Here is a 27,507-nt window from a genome sequence, read left to right on the forward strand (position 1 = left end):
GGATACTGTACTGTAGTTTTTTCTCGTGATGACGGAGTCGATCGTCTGTCTGCCCCTTTAGACGTCATCCTAGTGATGACACCACATTCCCAGATCCCAATTATTGATTTGGTGAGTTCAGTGGTATTTTCTGATAGGAATAATGCTCACACTTACAAAAATAAGACCAGAGTTGTGATATTTTGGCATTGGCAGGAGTTTGGAGGTTCCAGCTCCTCTGTACTATACGATGTTCCTCTCCAGCATGGGTTCCTGGGCCAGGATGCGTCTGAAGCCGAGGCTGCTCAGGTCCAACGTTTTAAAGTTCCCGTCCAGGATCAGTTCTGCCACAGCACGGCCCACGGCGGGGGAGTGCTGCAGGCCGTGGCCGCTGAAACCGGTGGCAAAGTACATGTTGTTGACCAAAGGGTGGATACCGATGATGCCGTTCTGGTCGAAGGTGTTGTAGTCGTAGAAACCTGCCCACGCGCTGGTCACCTGAGGGAAGGAACAAGAGAGCGAGGGCTGAGATACAGCTACGCTTAAACACTGTTCTAATGTGAAAACAACCAAACAACATAAAAACTGCTCAGTTTATTTGGTCATCAGGTTGAAAACCTGGTGTCAATATGGAATCAGTTCCTACGTGATCGGAACATCTGCTAGACCCTAAATTCTCAAACTGTGGTTCGTGTACCCCTGCTGGTACGCAAGTTCCCTCTAGTGGTACACAAATGTCTGAAATATTTTTTAAAATATAAATTAATTAATTTGAAAACAAATTATTATTGAAATACTACAAAATTTTGAATGCAAATACATCAAATATCAGGTCAAAGAAAAGAAAAGGTTGAGAAACTGAGAAGATGAATTCATAAGAAACTGGAGTAAATGGGTCAAAGAAAATGATGGAACGAAAAGTAAAATAAAATAATAAGAGAGTACAGAAGGAACCTCTGTCTGTAAAAACAACTTTCTCAAAGTATTAAAATCTCAATTTTTTACTTGGAAAATTCTGACTAATTTTTATTCTCAAAATGCTTTGACTTTATTCTCATTAAAATACGACTTTTTCCCTCAAAATATTACAACTCTCTTACTTCTATGACATTTTTTTTTCTCCTCAGTGTGTCTCTGGTGCTCTGTCATATTAAATGAAGTGTACTAGTGTACATGTAGAATAACTACCAGGCATAAAAACCACACGCCGATTGATCATAAATCAACGTATCACAACTCTACCTTTAGTTTCTCGAAGGCAGGGACACGATTGGCCAAACTGGGCCAAACCTTGTCCTCAAAAAACTGGTGGTCCACCTCCAGGTTGCTGGTATCTGGCTCCTCTGCCTGAGAACAGACAAATGTTAAAAACACAAATCTTTTTATTCTTATTCGTAGAAACAGTGAGTTAAACAGCTTTGAGCTCCTGACAAACCTCCTCTGGTGACGCCCCGGCAATGTAGTTCCCTCCTAACCCCTCTCTCCTGAAGTAAACTCCAGAGTAATCGATTACAAAGGGAGTATCGAGACCAGGACCATCAGGACAGTGGAACACATACACATATCTGAAAAAACAGAAAGTCATATCTTACGTAGAGTATATTCTTAATTAAAACTGTGTAAAATGTTCTTTCTTGTCATTAAAACACTGATAATCTGTTTCATGCCAACTTCATATTTTCAGTGGAGTTTATGGCCTGAAATGGTCAAAGTTTTACTCTTGTCCTGTTAGAATAATCAACTTAAAAAAACATTTTCTTACTTAAAACACAACGGTATGTATTAAATTGTTTGACAGTTAAAACTATCCATTTAATTTATTATCTACATCAAAACACCGGACTACAGAGTCCAAATAAAACTGTCAGAATACAAATAAACTGTTTGAGGTCCCGTTCAAAGAAAACTAGACAATTCGACAGCAGTCAGAGGGAAAATATTCCCCTCAAGTCAACAACCAACCTTTTCCGAGGCTCGACAGGCAGTGGAATTCCAGCGATGGTGTCCTTGGGACCGAAGCCAATTCCCAGCATCTGTGCCAGTTTACCAGAAAAGGCTCCTGCTGCATTCACCACAATGGCACATTCCACCGGCTGGTACTCCAGACTGTTGGGCATCTGCACCTGTTCCACACAACACAAGGCAACACAAGGCAACACAAGGCAACACAAGGCAACACAACACAACACAAGGCAACACGAGACAACGCAACACAACGCAACACAACACAACACAAGGCAACACAACACAACACAACACAACACAAGGAAACACAAGGCAACACAACACAACACAAGGCAACGCAAGGCAACGCAATGCAACGCAACGCAACACAACACAACACAACACAACGCAACGCAACGCAACACAACGCAACACAACGCAACGCAACACAACACAAAAATACAAAAGTAAAAATACTTAATTACAAGTAAAAGTCCTGCACTCAGAATCCTACTTAATTATTAAAATGTTGTAAAGTAAAGGTAATGTTCTTAAAGTATCAAAGTAAAAGTACTCATCCTGCAGTAAAGTCACCCCTGTGAGTGATAAAGTATTTTATATTATATAATTAGATGATTATCACAGGATGTGCAAAAAATGTTTTTTTTTTAAATATCGTTTCAGTTACTGTGTTGACACTGGTACTATTTTAAAAATGTTATTTTAGCACTGTATCAGAAAAAACAAAACAATGTCCAATCCTATTTATGCTGAAACTGTTGACTGTGATTAATCAGTTTGAGGTTTTTTTTTTTTTTAAGAAAAAAAGTCAAAATTCTCTGATTCAGACTTATTAAAAGTGAATATTTTATAGCTTTACTTCTTTATAAATGTCATCTTGAGCTTTGACAAACATTTTTTCATCTTAACCTAACTAACTAGCCTTGTTTCCTCGGCTGTGACCAGTTGCTAGGAAACCAGCAGAAACTTGCTGGTTTTATATCAGTGACACAAATGAGAACCAAAGTGTTGATCAGTGAGCTTCTGCGGTGCTCGTAGGCTAACTGGTTCTCTTTGTTCCCAGTATTTGTGCGATGCTAAGCTAAGCTAACTGCATACACATACTGTAGCATTACAGCTTCAGAACAGACACAAGAGTGGTACTGATCTTCTCAATTAAGTTTCTCTCTTCCAGACAATGAAAAGCAACAAATAAATCATCTGTGAAGCTCAGTGTGTTCAGTTTTTTTTTTGGCGTCAGAGATGATTCAACTCTGTACCCATTTGTGGTCAAGTTTTACTGGAAAAAAAATACATAAATTCTCTGATTTCAGCTTCTCAAATGTGAATATTTTCTGGTTTCTTTACTTCTTTGTGACAGTAAACTGAATTTATTTGGGTTGTGGTCAAAACAAGACATCCTGCACTTTGAGAAACACTGATCAACATTTTGCAGCATTTTGGGACATTTTACTTTGAATTATATTAAAATCATAAAGCTGTAAGTTTTGCATGTTAAATCTTAATTTGTAAAGTAACTAAAGCCATCAGATAATAATCACAATAAAGTAAAACTGAAATATTTCCCTCCAAAATACAGTGTAAGTATAAACTAGAATTTAAAGAAAATAGTTAAAGTACCTCAAAGTTGTACTTAAGTACAGTACTGAAGTAAATAAACGTAGTTATATTCCCACTTACTTTGACAGATCTTATTCTCCTGAGATCCAGATGTTCACCATCAGCTGTTGTCATCACATTTGTTGTGTACTGAAAATCTGTGGAAGAAACAGAACATTAAAGGGATAGTTCACACAAAAATGTTTTCCTGTGAAACTCCAGCAATGTTTTGTGAACAACAACAACAACAAAAAAATCTGACCTTCAATCAGCACGAGGGTGAGCGAACAATGACCTGTTTGTCTATTAAATCACAGTGGTGCTGGCAAACTGGATGAATGTCCAGCTCAACAGTTAAATAAGTTTCGTTTTAACACGACCCAACAGATCAACATGACAAACCTGTAACTTCTCCGCAGCACTGAATGACTCCCATGGAGACGGCTTTCCTTCTGAAGGCATTCAGCAGAGTCCAGGGGTCAAACCAGCCCTCGTTCTCCAACCCTGCACGGCAGGTGAAATGGTTAGTGCTGTTAAAACACGTTTGATATATTACATTTTAATCTCTTCGAATTAGGGTTTGTGGCCATTTGTGAGCTCTTTCCTTAATGATCAGTTATTTCTGAAAAAGACGTTGTCTGAATGGGGCACCAGCTCAAATGACGTTAATGTTTGGGAAACATCATGATGGACTGCTACAAATGCATGAATATATGGGAAACACTGCTAAACCTGGTTTGTAGAGCAAAACATGAGAAAATATTATGAATCTGGCCCAAAATCAGCTGATATCTGATGTTGCTAAAATGTTAAACCTGCATGAAATATCAGCCTGACCCCGTTTGAATTCCACACACTTACAACCATATGGAGTAACTAAATATCAGCATGTGTGTAATCTGCACTCACCATATGAAGCGAGCACCACACCCTCTGTGTTTATCCATGGAAACTTCTCCTTCAGTTGTGTCGGAGAGAGAAGCGAGACTTTGGCTCCAGCATACCTGCAGAAGATTTCTAAATTAAAGATTATTGATTGACAAATGATTGGGCACTTTCTGCAGCTTCAGCCTGTCTGATATCACACAGTGTTACTGAGTGGAAGAGGCCTGACACCTCTGGGTGCTGTAGTTCTCCTCCATGATGTGAGCGACCTGCTCGCTGGCCAGGAAGAGGTATCCTGATTGGTTGAACTGCAGGTCCACCGGGTCTTCATTCAACACGCCGAGATGTTCCTGAGAGGACGCAGAGGTCACTTTACACTCATCAATGTACACATGGTTACTGCTATACCAACAAAATGGTGGAAAAGTTATAAAACACCCAACAGAGCTAAATCACGCAGCATAAATACAGTATGCACTAAATACATTGAGATAATACGTTTGTCCTCAGGGTGGCACCAGAGAGACAAGAGTCATCAATCGAATAGTTCATAATAATAATAATAATAATGATAATAATTAGATTTAAAAGAAGCTGCTAGTTCAGCTCATCTTATCTTGTTGACTATGGAGCTACAGCCAGAAGCTAGTTAGCTTAACTTCACTAACTAGCCTGACGATTTTCTTGGCTGAGACCAGTTGTTAGGAAACTCAGCAGAGGCTACAGGAAGTTGCTGCTTCCAGCTGATTGTTTATATAAATTTCCTTGCCACACCCTTGAAACAGCAGCCCCCGTGGCATGTTTCACTGAAGTGCACAAAAATCAGTGCGCACATGTATCATGCCCAGACGAACAAAAAAAAAGTCTCTTGGACTCGTAGGCCAAACCCAACAGGAAGTCGGCCATTTTGAATTTTGTTGTCAAGTTTGGCGTTTTCCACGTGTTACATTTTAACTTCCTACAGAATTAATCACATTGACTTCAAAATCAGTGCATGCCATCTAGACTAGTTTCTGATCACAAGTTAGTAAAAGATCTAGCTATCGTTGAAGGGCGTGGCCATGGCGTGGTGTCGAGTTCTGATGTCTCGCAATGAAACACGAAATTGGTTTAACTTTAGTGTAAATGGTCCAATATCCATCCCAGTCTAAACACGTCTACATGACAGTCGGGTCATGACAATCATAGTGCCACCTAGTGGAGACAGGAAGTGACATCAAACTAATTTCTGCAGTGTCCAAAATGGGTGAAAATTCAGAGCCTCGTTGACCGGTTGGCATTTGGCTGTGGGGCCACGGCCACCACAGGGCCCCGACTGACGCTAGAGTGCGAGGACCCATCCAATGCTGCTTGCAGCTTTAATTCTATGTTATCCTAGTCTGATTTTAATTATCTGCATATATATTATATATGTATGTGTAGCATGAAAGGCCTAAAACTTTCTTTTCATTTTGCAACCCTGTGCTGTATGATTATAATATATTACCTTGATCTACAGTATCTCTAATATGCACTGATGGTTGATAATGGTTGTATCTTTAAAAGAGACATATTCAGCTCATTTTCAGGTTTAGACTTTTATTTAGGGGTTCTAATAGAACATAAACAACCAAAAACCATTATTTTTCTTGAACTGGCCATTGCTGCACCAGCTATTTCACCCTCTGTCTAGACTTAAAGGTATTTCAAATTAAATTCTCCTGAGACTGGCCTTAAACGAACCAAATTTGGGCACAAAATATCAGCTGGCTGCAGTTTAAATCCAGCAATATCAGTAACCTCAGCGGCGCACAAGCTGCTCTTACTCACATATTTACATAACACAGACTGAGCGTATTGGGTCACTGTCACAGTTAATGAATTAAAGGCTCATCATTCATTGCCAGTGTGCACTGAGCTGAGAGAGGCTCCATACAAACACCGGTGACTTGGACGTGACCTACATTGACGTTCCTCATGAAGTCTGCGGAGGCCAGGGAGAGGTGGATGTTCTCAGGCAGCGAGAACTGCTGTCGGATGCCCCCGGCTGACAGAACGGTGGACGCCTGGGAGTACTGGGAGGAGAGACACGCAGGAGGAAGAAGCAGTTAGTAAAAAACTATAGAAACAGAGGCCTCCTGTCTATTATCCTGTTTATCACTGAGCTTCTGTCAACATTCGGGATTCAGAAAAAACTATTTAGGCTTTGAGAGACATTTCGTCCTCCATAACACCAGAATGTTTATTTCTCTCTTCTGCAGCATCAGCAGTTGCAAGTATTGATTAAGAAGTGAATGATTTCTGTGTTTTTACAGCTTCATTCATTCATTAAATCCTGTTAAAATCCACAAGCAATGTGCCCCGACCCAGCAGGCTTACAAGACACCATTATTTAGCAAAACCAGAGAAGCAACATGAATTATAATTTATGTTAAGCAAATTACCTATACTGACACTTTTTCCAAGCTTTAGAAACAAAATCAGTCAACTTATAAACATTACAGTTAAACAACTGTCCCATTCTGTCATCTTCAGTTTTCGTAACTCATCATAAAAAGAACAATACAGAACAAAACGTGATTCGTTCTCATCTTCTTCTAAATTCACATAACCTGTCATCCTGCTGGATGTTTTTTAATCTGATTCCTGCTCTCAGCTGTGCAACTGAAGACCTTTGTCCCCATGTTAAGTGTGTTGTAACATCAGATTCAGGGCCATAATTGTGAAAAAAATATATCATTTAATCATTTTGCCTAAAATCTAACAAGTAACTTGTGTCTGATTGTGTTTATGCTGCATGTTAAATTATTACTCTACTCAGCTTCTTCAAAGATAGAATTAATCTCTTTAACCCACAGAGAATTGTGTGATTTACTCCAAAGGAAAAACGTCTTATTGATCCTGTTTTCTGGCACATAAAACAGACGATTCCACCGTCTGATCATTTAACATTTTTGCCTTATTGAACCAGGAATCCAACCCAAATCACCCTGAACGGACAAAATAGGAGCAGCTCTGTTCTGTATGTCTGATACTTTACATTCTTTCTTGAAATACCAGATCAGTTCTGGGATCTGCTTTGTTAGTCTTTATCAGATACTTTGTGAGGTAACAACTCGGTTCAGTCATGCATCGTATATTAAATATGGATTCAGCCTGTTTGTCTATGGCTTCAGCTCAGTATTCGGATAGGAATACTCATTTCACAGTGCTATAATCTTACGTATTGCTCCTTTCACTTTGATCATTGATCATTTAGATGTGATACGATATGCTGGGAGTTTCTTGTACTGCTTGCTCTTTTAGCTGAAGGGTATTCCACCAACGTGGATAAAGTAAAGTTCCATCAAGTGTTTTTGTTTTTTGTGCTCACGTCACTTCTGTCCGTGCAGAAACTCAAGTTCAGACCTTTTTCTATGACCACACTTGAATTTACATGTTTAATTTAGATCCAAAGAACATATAAACTACAAAATTTGACATGGCGTGAAACTGTTGAGGTCTCTGTACATGATGCAGACGCTCCACCAGGTGAGCTATGAGGGCGAGACATTACTTTTCATATCTACTTCACTTTGTTAATTGCATCAGTTTTGGCCTTTTTTTTTAAATAATGAAGCCTTTATATTGTTGCTGCTTCTGCTCTGCTTGCATGCTCACACTGCAGCTTGTTTGAGTTAGCATTACGGTTAGCATAACGGATTAAAGTTAATTAAAGTCTGAGTTTTTCACTTAGGCTCAGGTTTATTTATCAGCCTTGATGGAATACCCCCCGCTTTGTTCTTTGTTCTTGTTATTCTTTTTAACCACAAGATGGTGCCATGATGTGTAAGATAAAGAAGATTAACAACATAGGTGAAACAGGTGATGACCTGATTAATGAACAAGTATCCTATAGGATGCCTTGTATAATGTTAACTCGTGATTCCTGTTTGGCCCCTGATGAAAGCTTAAGCCAAAATACTGGGATGTGATTCAGTAAAACATTGTGGCATAAAGAAACGAGTGTTATTAAACTGATTCCACCAGGAAACAATACACAGTAAAACTTTAAGATAGTGGGCTCCTCACCGTTGGGTCCTTCTCCACCACCACGACCTTCACCGCTCCTCGGACCATCTCCTTCTGCTTCAGCCAGTAAGCGATGGACCAGCCCACCACACCGCCTCCTACGATCACAATGTCGGCTCTCTCCGGCGGAAGGTTCGGGTTCACCTGCAGCGGGCTCCAGCTGCTCCCTGGAAGAGCGTCCGAAGCCTTCTTCCTCATGGCTGCCAGCTGGGCCTCCAGGTCTGACTCAAAAAAACAGAAAGTTTATTCAAAATCATCATCATTTGGTAAATGTTGCCCCGCAGCTTACAACTAAAGATGAAACTCTGAAACTTTAGCTGCCACTCTACAATTCGGCATATGTAGCAATTCACTTATTCGATTATATTCTTAATATAGTTAATTTCCCATGTAAGTGTGATAGCTTTTAATATTCCACCAAACAGTACATTTGTAAGAAACACAAGAACAACAATGTTGTTTGGAAAATTGTATGCATGCCGAATTGTAGACAAACATCTAACAGTACATCAGAGAGTTTCAGTTGTCAATATAAGTTGCATACATTTGTGGATGAATAAATAATTTAATAATATGGGTATTTCTGAATGTGAAGTTGTATGAGAGAGTAAACAGCACTTCCTCTGATGTCACCCCACCTTTGAAGAAGTCATTTCGGAGAGGTGAGCCTGTACTCAGGCTTTGACATAACGTTAAATGTCCATTCAGCCATATGTGCCGATGTGTCACCCGTCTGGAGGTGATTAATCCATGAACCGTCCGGACCTTCACGTGCAGCCTGCGCCACGCTGACATCGCTGGCAGCTAATTAGCTCGCTGCTAGTCGATTATATAAAAAGTAGGTTTCGCTTTCACACAATTCAAAACAACAGCAATGTGGACAAACTTGCATATCTTCCTTTGAGATGTGTGCAGCCAAGTCTTGAAATCTGACAGCGAGGTCAGAGTCAATGTGAACAAAACGAGGAAAAGTTGCACCGGAACGACAATCTTTTCCTTCAAAATAAAAGCATTCATTTGGCTATGGCTCGTCTCCCCCTCTTTTGCAGTGGGGGAGAATTTACGTATAGGATAATATAGAACAACCAAATTAAATGGTACATAATCCAAAATCAACCCAATATCTACTACACAACTAGAAGTGCAGATATTTGTTTAAAAAGGGACTCATAGAAGTACTGATTCAACTTTTTTACTCAAAAGTAAAAAAGTAGAGTCTATGAAATCTACTCAAAAGCAGTCATCTGAAGGATATTTCTACCAGCTGTTTATGTGCAAAGCTGAACATTGCCTTTCCTCTGCAGCGAATCGTCCTCTTGTTTCATCTCATGTCTTATACTTACAGTAGTTTCTGTTGCGTGCAGTGATGTGAAATAAAAATCAACAACTCCCCTCAAGTGCATTAAAACTAAAGTAACAAACCTGTTTTGAAAATGTAAGGAGTAGAAAGTACAGGTATTTGTGTTATAGTGAGTAAAATAGCACCAAATAGGACTACAGGTAAGAGGAAAAATATGTACTGATTTTGGTGTGTACTGTCCCTTTAACCCCGAGTTTAACTGAAGATAAGGATTTTTAATGATAAAAAACTGCTGCATATATTTTAGTAATTATCCACTAATAGTTATTTTGCATTATCAATTTAAATGCTGATTTTTCTATTGATAGATAAAGAGTTTGTCCATGAAATGTCTAATTCTCAGGACCCAAGGCGACTTTTGTCAAACCAGAGATGCAAAACCAAAAGATACAGTTTTCAGTAAAAAAATGACTGTCAAGGATCAAACTTATGATAATTGCATGTCTGTCTCCATCTTGGTAACAGTTGGTACACCATGTCAATACCAAATACAACAATGGAAATGAGATTTCAGCTTTCTATCCCTGACATGTTGTATTTTTTATATAGATAAACAAGCATACAAAAAAATACCAAAACAAACAAGTTAGTATACCAAGCATTTTACAGCCCATAGAGACAGACATACAGCCATATCAAAATCTGGTGCAATGGCTTTGTGAGAATATATTGTATTTTGAAAACCACTCCAGGAACCTTAATTATATTCCTGCCAACTTGACTGGTTCATGAAGGAGGCAGTGGCTCCTCATGTGACCACATGGGGCCAATCAGAGGTGGGACAACTCAGTCAAGAAGCAATTTTTACACACTGCAGCGGAAAAGACAAAAAAAAAAAAAAGCCATCAGAAAAAAGTCAAACAAGTATGAACATATTCATGCATTGTTCTTTGCTTCTGGTGGGTTTTGACATCAAAATAAGCCCAGAAACAAAAACTTTACAGTAAAAACAGGATGGATGAATAAACAAACTTTTATCCTGTTGCAAATTTAGCCAGTCACATACAAAAACATACTGACCACATGCACTCTTGGTTTATCCCTGCACTCCTGCAGCCGTTTGCCATTTGTTCAGATGATCACACATCCTCCACTAATTATAATATTTCACACAGCCCTCACACATTTGTATATCTGGTTTGCGGAGTGGCATTCAAATGTATTGTCCTCCACCACAGCTGCATATGTCGCACAGAAATGCATCCACTTTCAGGTGGTAAAATACTTTAAACAAAGCTGTTCAAGTTTTTCAAGTTGACATTTTGATGTTTTGCATTCAGTGAATTTAGGTTGTGCCTTTGTTAGATCTTTATATCTACACTCACACAAATGAAGGGAAACCATTGGATACTTAACTGACTTCTACAAAAATGTAAAGTAATAAATAAACATTTGACAAGTTAGCTAACCTTAAAAATTCTGGCTAAACATCTGAAATCATTAGCCAGCATTAAAAGTTACCACTGGGTAAGTATTTGAAATAGTTAGCTAACCTAGCTAATGTTAAAAGTAATGGCCAAACAGTTGAAATACTTAGCAAGTGTTAAAAGTAATGGCTAAGCACTTGAAACAGCTAATGTTAAAGGTAATGCCTAAATATTTCATACTAGCCACTGTTAAAAATAATGACTAAACATTTGCAAGTTTAGCCAGCACTAAAAGTAACTACTGGACAAATACTGGAAATAGTTAGCTAGCTTTAAAAGTAATAGATAACAATTTGAATCGTTAGCTAACCTTAAAGGTAATGGTTGAACATTTGAAATAGTTAGCTAGCATTAAGAGTAATGGCTAAACATTCAGAATTAGCCAATGTAAAAAGTAATGACTAAACATTTAAAATAATTAGCAATAATAATAGCTAACAAATAATCTTTTGTATACAGTGAACTTTTGCACATTCCTTCACAAAACTGCACTGCCCTTTCATGTAAAAACATTTTCATTTTTTGAATTTTTCTGTAATATCTTTCCATATCTTTTTGTCAGTTTTCTGTAGTTGTGTTTCGTATCTTTCCTGTCTAACATTAACAGTAATGGGTACATGGTCAGGAAATAATGCCTCAGTGTGGATGTCTTATAACTCCAGTAGGACCAGTACTTTAAGTTGTACCTGTACTGGACCCATGTTAATCTCTGATCTGTCTGTGAGAGTGAACCAGTCCAGGATGCCAACACAATAACAGGCAGGGTGGGAGGAAGTTGGGTATAATTAAAGGAACACATACCGAAACACTGATAGATTTATAAGCCGGAACTCAAAACAGGTTTTACACATTGTTTTAAAGGGCACCGGGGGGAAATCGGCCCCTGTTTGGTTAGAAGCATTCATTTATGATTGTCAGAAAAATAAAACTGACACGCACACTGCTGAATATCTGTGAAGGATCAAACTTGTGTTAAAGGGGTTTTCTTGTCAAATGTCAACATCAACATTGAACTTGACAACACTGAGCACCAAGTTCAAAGTTTAAAAATATATTGATTTTATTTATATTTATACCACATTACATTACACAACCATTTCCGTACAGTTAGGGTGTAAGGACAACGTTTCTATAACAAAAGAGGACATCATTTAGGCTGCCAGTACTCGAGATCATGGAGAAAAAAATTATAATTATGACTTTTCACACTCAACTATTGGTGGTAAAGAGAAACCGATCACTGGAATGTAATTATGTAACTATATTTGCATGTAACTCTGGCTGATAAACCAGAATATCCTGATCCTGTGACATTTTACTCTGTCCACCAAAGGTTGACAACCAGAAATTGTTGTTTTTAGTCTGGAAGTTTGGCAAAGAAAAGCTTGTGAATCCACACTGCTGTGAGTTGGAAGTGTGCAAGACAAAAGAGGGGGAGGCTGGTCACGACTGTTAAATCCCATAAAAACACCAAAAAACACACCATTGATCCAAGTTTGTAGACAGGAAACGGCCACCAGAGGGCTCCCTGTCACAGAGTTAATGGTGAGAAGACAACGTAGGTTCCACCGTAAAATTAGCATAACACTATTTTAGTTATTTCTTTAAATTTAACAAACATACAATTAAATACATACACTACTACATAATCCTGATATCCACCAATACCTGTCAGCTCTCAGCTCCACCTGGCACAGTTTATATTTAGTTTACATGAATATCACACCTCTCATCTCCTTTTTTTTTTTTTTTTACCTTCACTACTAATTTACATTCATTGTTGGAACATTCAGAACTTCCTCTTTAGACTATGCATGACTTTCTATGAAGCACAGTATGACAGGAACTCATTCAATCATGCTGATGTATGGAATATATGTAGAATACATTTTTTACTATTACATTTTATTATGTTATAATGTCTATATAATAAATTATTTAGCTGTAAATTGTTCTTTATCGCATCTTGGACATTTAAAAGACACTGATGGATAAATGTGGTAGAGTAATAAATACACTGTCAGACGTTAAGATGACCATCGTCTTGTGTTTTTAAAGAAAACTTTGTGGCCTCATTGAATAATGTAACTTAAAAAACAAAACATGTATGCCACCTTTCAGAACACCTTTAGCCATATAGAGACCACTGAGGTGAACCCAGGAACGCCACAGGAAGTCTGTTCTATCAGCGACCGTCAAACTATTGACTCTTCCCCCTTTACCAGGAAGGACTGCTGAAAAATCAAGAACAAAAATATCAATACTATGTGCAACATTACTTTTTAAACATTTCTTTTCAATATCAGTGACAATGACTTTCCATATTATTACCAAAATGAGTTTTCTCTTTTTGTTCATATTAATGTAGGTTTTAGCTTAATTGATGTTATTGTCATTCTATTAGCTGCTGTTTTTTGCATTTTCATTCATTCATTCAGCCTTGAAGGGGAGTGCCCTCGTTTACAATGATTTCGAGAGTACAGTTAGAACACAATAAATACAGCACAAAAACAAAAAAGGAAAAAAAGTATATATATGTATATATACATTTATAGATTTTGTTCTCTGGCACAAGAATTTCCATCAGGATTAATAAAGTTCTAATTTATCATTAATCTTAATTTATAGTAAGAAAAATCTCAGTATATTGTATCTTGCTCAATGTTGTGATTTTTACTTTTATTTGTTAACTGGCTATTCTTGTCATTTTGTGTATTGTTTGTAATTATTATTATTATTATTATTATTATTATTATTAATATTATTATCAGTAATAGAACTAGTATGATTTTGTTCTGTGTTAATAACCACTGAACTACTATTTCAGTTGTAGGAATTATAGGAGTATGTTACTTTTGTGACTTTTTTTATCCATCAAAATTGAAGCAAATGTAAAGTTAAAAAAAAAAGTTTGTGCATGGGCCGCTTTTATTTTGAAGATTGTTAACGGAAGTATTGCTTCATATTTGTACGGTCTTTTGGTGCTTTTACTTCGAAATGTGTCCGGAAGTGTCGTGTTTTACTGCGGCTGGTTTGACGCGTATGTTTTCTGTTCCCTGGGGCCACAGTGTTTTCAACGGGACTCAACTTACTATTTACTGGACTCGCTATGGCCGCTTGACCCGGGCTCAGATACCCTTCTTCAGTTATCATTTGTTCGAAACATTTGCACAGACTTTTTCAGATAAACTTTTCGTCTTTTTGTGTAGTTTTTATGTCAAGAAATAAGGATGCAACCCCCACCGAGAAAGGTGAGTTTTGCCCGTTGTAGCCGTTGGAAGCTAACGTTACTTGTCTGGAAACGTTCTCGACTAAGTGGTGCATATTTAATGGTTGAAAATGTACGCTTTGTTGCTTGGTCGGCTGGCTTAAACGACAGACTTCACCTTTTTTGCTCTGCAGATGTGTACTAGTTTGTAGTGTTAGAAGTTTAGTTTGACCCTGCTGTTTCTTTAAATAGCAGCAAAGGAAGAATACTTGTAAAAAGAAGTCCCATGTGCCACAATTTTTAGGGAGAATAGTCCGTTAACGTGCCCCGTTCCCTCTCGAATGGAGAAACGGTCCTGCTAAACACATTCTATATGTGAACAAATAATTCATTTTTCATGTGGGTTAAGCGCAAAAATAACGCAACACATTTTAAGAAATAACGTTACACGGGTGTTGTGTTACATCGGCGTACAAGTGATTGACCAAGCAACTCTTAAGTTCAAGTAAATACCAGTTTGGTTCCCACTGATCCTGCTGCCATCCGCGGTCTAACCAGTGGAGTGGAGCAGGATTATGGCAGTAGCAGGCAGAAGAAAAGTTAAGATTTTATCTAACGCTAAATGAAATGGAGTTGTCGTTTTTTGTTCTAGCCGATCTTGAGAGCGGATCCACATGAGTTAAAAAAAATCCCAAGTTCAGTTATGCTCTGACATTTAGGCGTTTTTGGAGCTAATTGAATTTAAATTGAGAGATTTTTTGTATGTAATTTGACGCATTTTTTTCTCGTACAAGGGAAGAAGAAAAACATTCGTTGCCGTCAAATGGTATTTATAGCCTTACTCAAAATAGTCTAAGAGTAAACTGAGGTTTTAAGCGTTTCAGTTGGAGAAATAAACGTGCAAGTACAAATCTCAGCAAAGTCTGGTTCTGTGCGAAAAAATGTTCATGTGGGATCATATTTCAAAAACATGGCTCCAGCAGCACAGAAAATTGACCATTTCTACCCCAGGACGTTTTAGCTGCTAACTGAAGTTAAATAAATGCAGTTTTTGCTTTTTGTGTGGTTTGGTGGTTTAAGATATTTATGGATGAATAATTTTGGGACTTTGTACATTTGGACTTCCCCCAATGAAGGAGGAAGTAATACTCAAAAAATGTTTGTTCTGATCAGTCTTGGTAAAAATATCTTAACAGTTTTTGAGGATATTGTTAAGTTAAAGCGGATAGTCTAACAGTTTGATAGATAATCAGAACTAATCTGGCTCGTAATTTCCTGTTGATAACGCACATTATCAGGAATTAGACCTGGTCATTGCACTTCTTAATTTATCTCAGGGCCAATCAGAAGTCCAGAGAAACTGATTCTCATCTTGATAATTAGGGGAGCTCATTTTCATGGTCAAGATTTGAAATTAAGAATAAGTTTAGCCTCGGTCAAACATGTACTTAAAGATATTGAATAAGTACAATATTCTTGAAAACTTCCAGAATGAAATGATGTTTGGTTTTAGTCTGCTTGAGCCTCATGTTTAAGTTCTAGTTTAACACTGTACTGTATTTTTAGGGGTTCAACTAATGTTTTACTTTGATCATTTATCAAGCTGAGCATTTTTGGCATTTTTGGCAAGTTATTTGGCATTTCCAGGTTTCTTGTTCATCACCTGTCACAAAACACAGAAAAATGCATCAAATACTAAATAAGGAAGTAAGGAATATCTGGTGACTTTGCTCTGATTATTGACTATCAACCAATTGATAAATAGACTGGAATTGTTTAAGATCAAGATGTTTAAGATGTTCTGTAATATCAGTCGTCCTCCTGGTTCTACCTGGTGTTCTTTGCTCTGCAGCTGATAGATCTATTGGATTTGTTGTGCAATAGACTTAAACTGTGCTCAGCCACTTAATTAAGGCTGCAACTAATGATCATTGTCATTATTGATTTCAACTTTTGAGCGTTTTCTCAATTTATTAATTAGTTTTTTAGCTTGGCCTATAAAACATCAGAGAGCAGTGAAAAATGTCCATTACAGTTTCCTAGAGTCCAAGGTTTGTCTCATCCAACCAACAGTTCCAAATCTAAAAAAAATATTAAGTTTACTATTGCATAAGACAAAAAAAGGAAACAGATCCTCAAATTTCAAAATGATGAGTGACTGTATTTTTTAATTTGAAAAATAACTAAAACTGATGAACAATTTGTCAAAATAGCTCTTATTGTTTATCTGACCAGTGAAGTGCTGACTAATAAGAAGACAGACTCATTGATTGTTTGATATCCACCAGCTTAGTAACTTGTTCTGTGACTTGAAGGATTGAAGATTGCTCAGATTTGACATGAAATAGTGAATAAATTGCAAATATATAGAGGTCAGCACATCCAAACTGCATTTTTATTGTATTTTTTTTTTTGTTTATGTCCAGCTAGCAAGCTAATGGGGCAGAATCAATCAATCAATAAATAAAAACAAAATCACTTCATAGTTCAGTATCAACTTCAACCAAGGGTACAACAGTTTGCCGTAATAATAATAATCCTCATAGGATCAAGTGTGTATTAATCCACAGCTGAAAATAGTCCCCAACAAATGCATTAATTTTCTGTTTGTGTAATTGTCGCTAAAAACTACAGTGCCCAGCTGCTTTAGGTAATTAAACTGTATGTTTGACCTGTTTTTAAAGATTTACGTCTTCAATAGGAACCAAATTACTGAGTGCCACAGTTGGAGTCATGGAGTAACATCTACTCAATATGAACTCATTTGTTGATTATTTCTTCCCTAATAAATTCATTGTTTTGCTCATGAATGTCCTGAAAATAGTGAAAGAGTACGAGGTTATGCTTGTTTTATTTGAGCGACGGCCCCAAACTCAAAGATAGTGAGTTAACTGTCATTTTTGACAAATAAATTCATGATCATCACATTTGAGAACGTAGAACCAGACCTGTTCACTCTGCATAATAGTTCCAGATTAATGTTAACGTCTCAGATGTGATTGTAGAACTTTAATCACACTCATAATTAGGGCTTCAACTAACGACGACTTTCACTGTGAACTAGTCTGTTTATTATTTTGTCGATTAATCAATTAGTTGTTTGGTCTGTAAAATCTCAGGAAATGGTGAAAAAGTGTTGATCAGTGTTTCTCAAAGCCCAAGATGACGTCCTCAAATGTCTTGCTTTGCACAGTAACCAAAGATATTTAGTTTACTGTCATGGAGGACTAAAGTAACCTTAATTTATTAACATTTTAAGAAGCTGAATTCACTGTTTTTTCCCCTTTTATTATTAAAAAATGATTGACTATCAAAATAGTTGGATATTAATTTAATAATCAGTTGATAATCCATTAATCTGTGCAGCTGTACTCATAATTAGTATCAGTAATGAGACCTGGTCACTGCACTTCATAATTTATCCAACAGCCAATTAGAAACCCAGAGAGACTGACTTGCCAAGTGAGCGCTGCTGCCTGATAATGATCACACCTTATTTTCACTTGTACCGGTTGTGAGCTCAGCTGGATCAACACTGGCCTCCTGAGTCGTTGCTACACCTATGGGAAATATTTTGTTAAACACCCCTGTCCTCGGAAGTGGAGAAATCCTCTTTGTCTTTCTGTATGAGCAGAAAAAAACAGTTGTAACTCTTGATTTATTGATATTGATATTTTTTTTGTTATTAAGCCATCTTTTCCTCCTTCTACTTCAGGTCCGGGTCACCCAGGAGCTGAAACACACTCATGCAGAGCAGATGAGCAGATTACACATCAAACACCAGACAGAATGTGACCTCCTGGAAGACCTGAGGTGAGCAGTCAGAGGTCAAAATGTAGACAACGTGGATCAGTTTTTGCCCAAATATGAGATGATCTCCCCTTTTCAAACACTGAAGACTTTCTGAGGAAACAAAACACAGCCAAATCATATTTTAAATGCAGCTGAAATGCGTGCCACTTTGCACAGTGCAATATGAACATTACACATTAACCTACAAAACATGACAACAACTCACTAAATGCTTCACCTTTTCAGGTTGAAAAGGTTCACAGAGTCTGCAGGCAAAAGACAGTGTTTACCTGGAGCTAACGTTAGCTGCCAGCCTGCTACACAGTGTGGCTAACGTTAGCAGTGCAGTTAGCAGCACCTGCTCTGCTCGCTGGTTCATGTCCGTGTCTGTGCTGAATGTGGTCACATGTTGCTCCAGTCAAGTGGTTATATATCAGTTAATTTTATTGCAGTCTGCATTAAACCTTATTTTTGCTTTATAGATTAAAACACTGACAAACCGTGCTGGTTTTATGAGCTGTCACCTGTCTGACTCTGCTGATAAAGACACCCGGGGCTGGGTGGGCCGTCGGTGCATACACACTGGCCTGGGTGAGAGGGGCTGTTGTCTGATGGAGCTGTGCAACACCCTAGAGGCAACAATTAACTGGCATTATACATGAATAAAATATTGCTAAATAGTTTAACTGACTAGTATTTCTGGTGCCGACTGGAGAGGCTGGTGACGTTTAATTGTGTTGTCGACTAATCGGGCACATCTCAAGTGACTGACTGTATGAAACTAGATTCACAAAGAAATTGGAACAATATTTTTACAAACTGCCAAAAGCTACAGAAAAGGAAGCAAATGGGTTGCTGCTATTGACAGAAACACCTGGAATCCAGCCACTGACATGGGGGTTTATGGTTGTCATTTTGTGTTACTGATGTTGGATTTTTAGGTAAAATCATACCTTAAGTTATATACTGTATTGTCTAATGTCACTTATGAATTAAATATTTAGCATATTTAATTAACTTATATTTTCATTATGTTATACAAATGTGTGTCTCTGTTAGTGCTATAAAATAAAAGTATCTGTACAGACCTGTCCACAAACAAACAGAATCATTTGGTGTCCTCATCACATCAATTTTGGCAACAAATCCCACCTTGAAGTAATGTTATGCCCAAGCAATCACTTTTGTATATCTTCTTTGCTTTGCGTATTTCCCAGCAATATTGTATACATACCATATAAATGTACAACTGTCAACATCCATGATCTTGGGTAAATTGTAAGGATCATTGTTGAGACAAACTACCATTAATTTATGCAGATTATTAATTGTTTTACTCACAGTTTTGCAGTTTTCCCCATTAAAAGATGCTATGTTGCAGGATGTTTTGCCACTCAGTCTGACTGAGAGGGCATGTCCTAATGGGAAGGTGACAACAGTGCATATCCTCTGTAAAAGCAGAACATACATTTGTGTAGCTTTCCTGTCACACTCTCACTCTCCTGTCAGGCTCGTTACGAGTTCAGAATAATTCCTACTCTATATGGACACCTGCTGCAGTTTATAGACCGGCTCACTCTGGCTATTTCGTAGTGAATTAAATGGTTGCAGCTGAGTGGACCAGACTGAAAAAGCTCTGCAGGCTTATCTAAGCTCTTGGTTTGTGTTTGTTGATGAGGCCGATACTGAGAGGTGAAGACAGGGGAGACGACTGAACAGTATGCAGATTCAGTCCGTCCCTGCCTGCCCTGCTCGGTAGCGAACACAGTTGCCAGGCTAATGTCAAGAAACACAAACAACAAAGTAGCAGATGAATAACCAAACAGGCCTTTGTGCTCCATCTGTGCTGAAATTGATTATTAAACCTGCAATAACAAGTCACAATGTGAACATAACTCAGCATCATCTTTGAAGTTGTATGCTGAATGTTTGCTAACTGAACAACCAGTCTGTAAAGAGCAACATTATCATTCATTTGGAGTCACGTTTGTGTCCAATATTCACTATCTTTAGCACTGTTTGGTACCCATAATGCAACAGTAGGAACTGGTGTTCCTCCTGCTACTCATCAGCTGCTTTGAATATGTAAATATTTTGTTCTTGAATGTAATGCAACTGCCACTTTTTTGAACATTATTTGGGCCAATACAGTAACAACCCTATGACATTAATTTAAGGGTTTAACCTGTTTATCCATAATCTAATTAAAAGCCAAACAGTTGGTGTCATACACCTACAATATGATGCAGTTTGTTTTCTAAGCGCCTGATCAGACAAAGCCTGCAAAAAACATAGTGCACCACACTGCCTTTTTTGTGGTTTTGGTTAGCTAGAAGTAGTTACATTTTTGCTGTTAGTTAGTTAGTTAGTTAGTTAGTTAGTTAGACAGCTAGCTACCTAAACATCTGCATGAAAATGGGCAGGCTGAGGGCACTAAGGTCTGGAGTGTCAAATACTGTGCTGGAAAATCCATGTGGGAACATGCAGTCTGAAAAGATGAAGCATTTAATGAGCTGTTATGGTTTGTAGGCCTGTGTGTAATGTTGCCGTTGTATGGTGCAAAGTGTCACACATTTCAGCAGCATTTAAAATACAGTTTAGTGATTGTAGACTGTGATTAACGGCTTCAAATGGCTCTTAATACAGATAGTATTTTTTTCAGACAGTGTTTAACATCAATAAATACAACTGTGCTCAATTTTAACTGCATTCCAACTGTTTTCTTACCATCAGACTAGTCAACAAGTCTAAATTAAAAATCGCATTTAATTGACAGGGACATTAGTCGCCAGGACCATCCCTAATCGTCATATATCAGTTTGGTAGATACTGGGGAAAAAAGTTTTTTGGTTCTTTTAGGCGTTCAGAACGCTCCTACGAAAACGCAAGGCACTAAGGGCACTTCAGGTTGTGTGTAAAATGCTTACTGCCTTTAGAAAACAACTGAAAAATAAATGTCCCTCACTGCAGAAACTGCACCCTGTCTGATCTGGCCCTTACACAGAATCCATTTATTATTATTATTATCATCATTTATTGTCTATTTTTATTGATTTAAAACAAGTATAAGCAAATATTTATTCTTGGCTCTGGTGTCCTGTGATTGTTGACAAGATTTTTCACTATTTGAAAAATGGCTATCTGCAACTTAAACCCAAAAATTGAAGTGTCATAGTCTGTAAAATTCTGGGATTAAGTCAAGTAAACAGTAGACTTGGAGACACACAGACAGCTTGAGCTCTGTGTTCAGATGCGTAGGCATTTTAAAGGTTGAAAAGCCAAAGGTTGTGGTTGTGTTTTCTGCCTTTGTGTTGGGTCGAGTTGACAGCCTACTGGCTCCCCGCTTCCTGTCTGTGGTTGGTGGCAGAACTCTGAACCTCCAAACAGCTGGAAGTTAAGGTCATAGAGAGCTGCCAGATGTTCTGACTGCCTTGAATTGTTCGCTGTGGGAGGCTCACTAACATCAGTCCGCCAGAAACAATGTGAAACTCGACTAGTACAGAATTCGCAACGGGTCACTCCCCGATCCCGGACGAGAAATGATTCAGCAAACTGGAAATGACATCTGCTTGTCAGCAAACAGTCTGTTTGTGAAAATGACAGGAAGTGAGTTGTGGGGGGGGCAGTGGAAGAGAACCTTGGAAATGTAGAGAAGAGGAAGGCTGGAGAAAGAGAGGGAAGCTCCCAGGAAGTAAGCCAAATTGTTTAGAGTCGGGGTGGAGCATGGCAGTCAAGTCTTGACATGTGTAATGACTTAATGATGATTCTGCTGCAGTCGAGTTTCTCCCAGGGCACTGACCTCGCTTCAATTCTGAGACTTCTGTATACATTTAACTTGATTATTGTAAATCATCATGGAACAGTTAAACACCAATATAAGAACAACATTTACTGACATACCTCAAATTACTCAACACATTTTATGATTTGTTTTTATGAAACCAGACATCTAAAACATTAGCAGTACACATTTTGGTGGTCAAAAAGAGCTTCTTCAAAGTCAACATCTTATGAACATGCAGAGGGAAACCCATTGCATAAAAGCCAACAAAAGAAAGTGCCTCAGCTACAGTAGCGTCAGTAAATCTGACTTACAAACTACAAAACTACTAATTGCTGCACAGAATAACTCCTTGAATGCACTTAACAACCATGTTCGAGCACTGACTTAAGACTGCCTGTTCAGTGAGGACTTCTGTCGGACCGTATCATTAGAAATATCCAAGTTAAGCACCAGAGGAAGGAGTTGGCAACAGAGGAGAAGATGTGGAAATGACAGGGGAAATAAAACAGTTAAGCCAGACAGCTGGACTTCCTTTGCAGACTGATAGAAAGGCGAAGGGATTGAAGAAACAAAGAAACTGGTGTATTTTCCTGTTTGCTGTTGTTGTTGTTCTTTTGGCTGCTGTGAAAGCTATCGATCAAACTCTGGTGTGAAACATACAACTCATTCGAGACCGCTTGTAACAGAGGTTCTTGGTTTGGCTCTTGGTTTACCTGGTGAGGCACCTGGATTTGTGAGATCAGGAGATCACGCGAGAATCCACCTTGCCGGGCTTCAAGTTATCATTTGTGTCCACACCAAAAGTAGTGCAGCCTCTCAATGTCTAAGGAGGGACAACTGGCAGTTATGGACGTGGTTTTAGGTGTGACAACAGTCAGAAGTGTCCATGGAAGTGTCTCGTCTCGAACAAACAACGGTGGCTCCTGAAGAGGTTAGCATAGATACCATCAGAAGGCTCCTGACTGGCTTTGGCAAAAATGTAATATGACTATTTGCAGTTAGCTGGTGTTAGACTTGATAGACAGTATCTAATCACCTGCCAAGTGTTTTTTCGAAGTGCCTGCCTTTTTCCAAACAGATTCTAAGGTGTTACTGCTGCTGAATTATGAGGTTTCAAGGCTTTTCGAGATTCACGGAAATGACATTTCAAAAGTGCCTCAGTTGGACAACGTGTTGTAGCCTATTTTCTCTTGTAACGGGATGTTCGGTGGCACACACCACCTGACTGTGTTGGACTGTAACAAACATTAGGACTGTACCTTGTTGGCTCTTTGTTGCATGTATGATGGTAAAGGGTGAAGGTTTAAAACCTGTGATGGTTTTATTTGTTGGACTTGATCTTTTCACTGACAGACCCGCATGAAGTAGCCACTAAAATACTGTATTTGCATGAGTCATCTTTCATTTCGTTGATATTACTCATGTGGCAATAAGAAAATCCACTGTTTTCGTGGTGGTGAGGACAGCAGTGTTGTGTTGCTGCATCTGACTGCCAGTCTTTCTTTCAACAGCTTATAATTTCTGTGTATGAAATTAGAAGACCAAGACCAAACCATCTTTGACATGAGAGAAAGTTCTGTTTCTCCTTTGTCATTAAAACATTGTTCACTCAGATTGTTTGACTAAGTGGAAAGATTTGGAATTAATTCACTTTGATTTATCAGCAAAATCTGTACTTACCAATGTGAGGATTATTATATAGCTAAAGTAAATGGATTAAGTTATCCTTTAAGATATGCTTTAAAAAGGATTTTAAGTGACCAAAATAATTGATGGATAGTTTAAACAATGTTTTTTATATACTCTTCAGGGATTTAGCATAGCTTCTACACCTACAATATCAAATAATGGTTGTGAGTCACTCCTCCTGAATAGACTTAACTTGAACATGAACTTAAGATTTGTTAAAATATTTCCAGGTCAGACACAACTTAAATAAAGAAATTAAACAAGTGGAGTGTAGTAAGTTTTAGTAGCTACCAGCTAAATGCTGGTAATCTAATATTTTATGACTCTATTGTTGAAATTATTATAAAGAGACAGTGAGATTTTTAAAAAATATGGCTGATCATTTTCATGTTTTTTCACCCTGTTCTTTAAAGTTATCACATTGATAAAAGACTGCTAATGAGGTTATGACAATACTTGAAAGAGAAGTTATCACAATCCTAGATTAGTTAATGGCACAGGAAGTTTTAAGGAGAAACTAATCTCTACCTGAGACTATACTTATGAACAATATGTGAAATACTTGAAGATTTGACCTGAACTGTACGCGACTATAAGACTTTTCCATCTTATGTCACACAGGCTGTTTTGTGCTTATGTGATTTGTTTTGTTAGATGTATCATTCATGTTTACTCTTTTTCTTCTCTTTAGGTCTTTTAGCCAAAAGAGGGCCGCAATAGAAAGGGACTATGCCCAGGTGAGTAAATCACAACTGTTTTGGTGTTTTTCACTTTCGCGAGTCAAATCATGCCACATTTGTTTCATGTTTCCAAAACATGCAAGTGTGTTTGTGAGAGTCAACCTATGCCTGGGCAGCAGGGCTGTGAGAAAGCCTTTTTTAAAAGCATTTTTGGCTCCTCCATGGTTGCTGCTGCGCACAGGTTGACAAGTGGGACTGAAAATGAATCCACTTTTTAATCCCAAAAGTTTGAAAAACAAATGCTAAGCTCTTGTCTGGCCGATTTGTTTGTCTGCGATTTCTCTGTGGGTCACTGCTGCAGAGGGCTGAGAGGCAGACTAATCCTAAAACTTTAAAACATAAACTCAGAGCTCACCTCCTGTCAGTAAAGGAGTCAGAATCAGAACGACGCTGGTGTTTCTTCTTCTAGAAGTTCCAGTCACCACCGACCCTCTCATCCAGAGCTGCCTGGCGGCCGTGTCTCAGCTCCGCCCGGTTCTTTTGGCCCTCGGTAAAAGCCCTGTGATAGCCATGAATTAACACAATTTAAAGTGATAGTTCAGCCAAAAATGAAAATTCACTCAATATCTACTCACTCCTGTGCTAATGTGAGGATGGGTGAAGAAAAACACAAAACAGTCCCGGAGCTTCACCAGGAAACAGCGTTACAACCAAATCCACTACATGAATGGTGACCAGTTTTAAAACAAAAACACAGAATGTCTCCATACTGCTTGTGTGGTGTAATCCAAGTGTCTGTAAGCTGCAACATTAACATGTGACCCAAAAAAGACGCCATTCACACCATGTTTTTAGCCTAAATGTCAACTGTAGCCTCTCAGACCTGATCCTTGTGTGCACGCCTGAAGCAGGTACACAATTTGGGCCTTTCTCAGTCTGGACAGGATTTTGTACACTACGCCACCAGGGCTCCGTTGCTCTCGCTCTGTGGTCCCTGCCTGCATGTGGGTCTGTTTGAGCTGCGGCTGCTTCGTCCAACTGTCTGAGTTCCTCGTCAGGCTCGAACAAATATGGCTGAGAAAGATGTTCCTCTTTTATGTTGAAGTCTTCTGACATTTTCTTCTTCGTTGAAAGTTTGCAAAGTCAGCTGTATGTTTAACAAGTCACTCTATCGTGCCTGTGTACTCGCTTCAGGCGCGTGCATGAGGATCCAGTCTGAGAGGCTACAGTTGACATTGGTTAAAAACATGGTGTAAATGGCGTCCTTTTGGGTCACATGTAAATGTTGCAGCTTTTGCAGCATCCTCACATCAGCACAGGGGTGAGTAGAAATTGATTGAATTTTCATTTTTGGGTGAATTATTGCTTTAAGGTGAAGTTAAAAGTAACCAAGTGAGCTGACAGACTCCTGTCTGGTAATTCTGTTTTTAGCAGCTTGTCCTGCAGGAGTGTCCAACATTGATTCAGGGTGTCACCGAAGGAACGTGCACACACAGCTGCACAAGTAGAACAGCCAATAGGAATGCCTGGTCTGAAATTACCTGTGATTGGTTTAAGTCTGCATCACGGACCAGATTCTCTAAAGGCTGAAAATGGAGCCGTAGAGGAGGAACAGAAGTCTAGTTCTGTCTCAGACCGCTTGATTTACAATATTCTGAAAGGTTATTATGACATTATTTCTCAGTAATACCAAAACAAATCCGCTTGCCCTTTAAGTAAAAAAATTAAATTAGCCTTTGGTGTGAAGAACTGATAGGAAATAAAATGTGTTTATCCACCATTTTACTGCTGGTTGACTGCAAACAAGTATGTCATCAGTTAAAGACACTCCTTCAAATTGTCAAGCCAACCCAGCACATGTGTCTCTCACAGTGCTACTGATGCTCATTAACATCATCTCTGGCCTGCCTTGTCATTTGCATTGCTAAAAATACAGTTTTTACGATACCGTCCTCCAAACACACCATCTGACAGTGGGGTTGAGGATGTGGCCCTGAGAAAGCTCTTTGTTCTCATGTGGTCAGATAGCTCATGAATGGTAACCAGCCACAGAAAAAAACACCACAACAGAGAGAGAAACAACATCCACTGGTGATCCACTGGCTCGTTTCCTCTTCGCTGTGTTGTTTTTGCCCACAGCTTCCTGAAGAGGAGACGTCAATCGACTGTCTGAAAATCCCCCTTTGCCTCTTTGGCTCTGTTCAGGTTTTGCAGCCCTGTGAGGAATGTCCACCACCACTGTGAAGAGAGGGGGCATGTCAGTAGTTATCCAACGAGCAGCCTTACATGTCTGTTTGCCTGTGTGCATCTGGTCCTGAGGGGTGTTTTCATAAAGGTGGCTCAGATGAGCCAAATAAACTGAACCAGGCTCTATCTGTTTCAGAAAGACAGCTCAGAGCTAATGTGATTAGACAGTCAAGTCTGGTTTATGTCATGACCTTGAAACAGACCTAAGACATCAAGAGCTGATCGGTTCAATTCTCAGTGAGATAATCATAAAGACAAATCTATAATGTTTGCAGCTACAGAGCAACATAATAGATATAAAATGTGGAGGATGTAATATTGCATAAAAGAACAAAACAGAACACCGTAAACAAAGAAAAAGATCATTTTTGCAGCAGGCTGTAGTCCGGGTGACCTCAGACTGATGAACTCAAATCAGCTGAATTTCTCAGCTTGTTGTCGTTCTGCTTGTAATAATATCATCGTGATTATAGATGTTAAGATGCATGAGATGAAATACACCATTTATTTTATTTCTAGAAAATAAGACAGTTTGCATTTTAAGAGTCTAAAGCTCTTTGTCAGTGGGAGGATGTTCCTTGGTTTGCACAAGTGACATAACAGCTCCCATATTTTTATTATTTTTATTATTTTTATTTTTATTTAAGTGGCATTTATAGAGAGAACAAGTGGCCCAGATGTTGTCCACTTTAAGGCTACAACCCGGGGTAAAAGTTGTTTGTTAGCTTTAATTGAACTAAATGTAATTTAAAAACACAGAATTTGATCGGAATACTGTGCATGCTGGGCGTATTCGACTTGATCGTAGCGCTCCCACCTAATTTTAGAATTAGGTCACATTG

The 27,507-nt window shown here is 38.5% G+C and overlaps 2 protein-coding genes across 2 annotated transcripts in view; one reads left to right on the forward strand and one right to left on the reverse strand.

Annotated features, from left to right (window-relative positions):
• Positions 1-202: 202 nt before the first annotated feature.
• Positions 203-9,416, reverse strand: foxred1 (FAD-dependent oxidoreductase domain containing 1). Its single transcript, XM_084730472.1, has 11 exons — positions 9,117-9,416; positions 8,479-8,699; positions 6,372-6,482; positions 4,660-4,778; positions 4,453-4,547; positions 3,946-4,047; positions 3,625-3,701; positions 1,942-2,102; positions 1,415-1,544; positions 1,222-1,326; positions 203-477 (listed from the first exon to the last, which is right to left on the reverse strand). The coding sequence occupies exons 1-11, from the start codon at positions 9,271-9,273 to the stop codon at positions 223-225; spliced, it is 1,533 nt and encodes a 510-aa protein (XP_084586598.1). The 5' UTR covers positions 9,274-9,416; the 3' UTR covers positions 203-222.
• Positions 9,417-14,302: 4,886 nt separating this feature from the next.
• The window catches only part of LOC146319546 (F-BAR and double SH3 domains protein 2-like), a 45,389-nt gene continuing 32,184 nt past the window's right edge, over positions 14,303-27,507 (forward strand). Inside the window, exons 1-3 of the mRNA XM_084730115.1 lie at positions 14,303-14,516; positions 18,189-18,286; positions 24,430-24,475. Of these exons, the coding sequence (XP_084586241.1) occupies positions 14,496-14,516; positions 18,189-18,286; positions 24,430-24,475 (165 nt within the window). The 5' untranslated portion in view covers positions 14,303-14,495. The remainder of the gene's footprint in view (positions 14,517-18,188; positions 18,287-24,429; positions 24,476-27,507) is intronic.

Source organism: Lutjanus erythropterus, chromosome 11 (genome assembly GCF_056507025.1).
Source record: "Lutjanus erythropterus isolate fLutEry1 chromosome 11, fLutEry1.hap2, whole genome shotgun sequence".
Lineage (NCBI taxonomy): Eukaryota > Metazoa > Chordata > Actinopteri > Lutjaniformes > Lutjanidae > Lutjanus > Lutjanus erythropterus.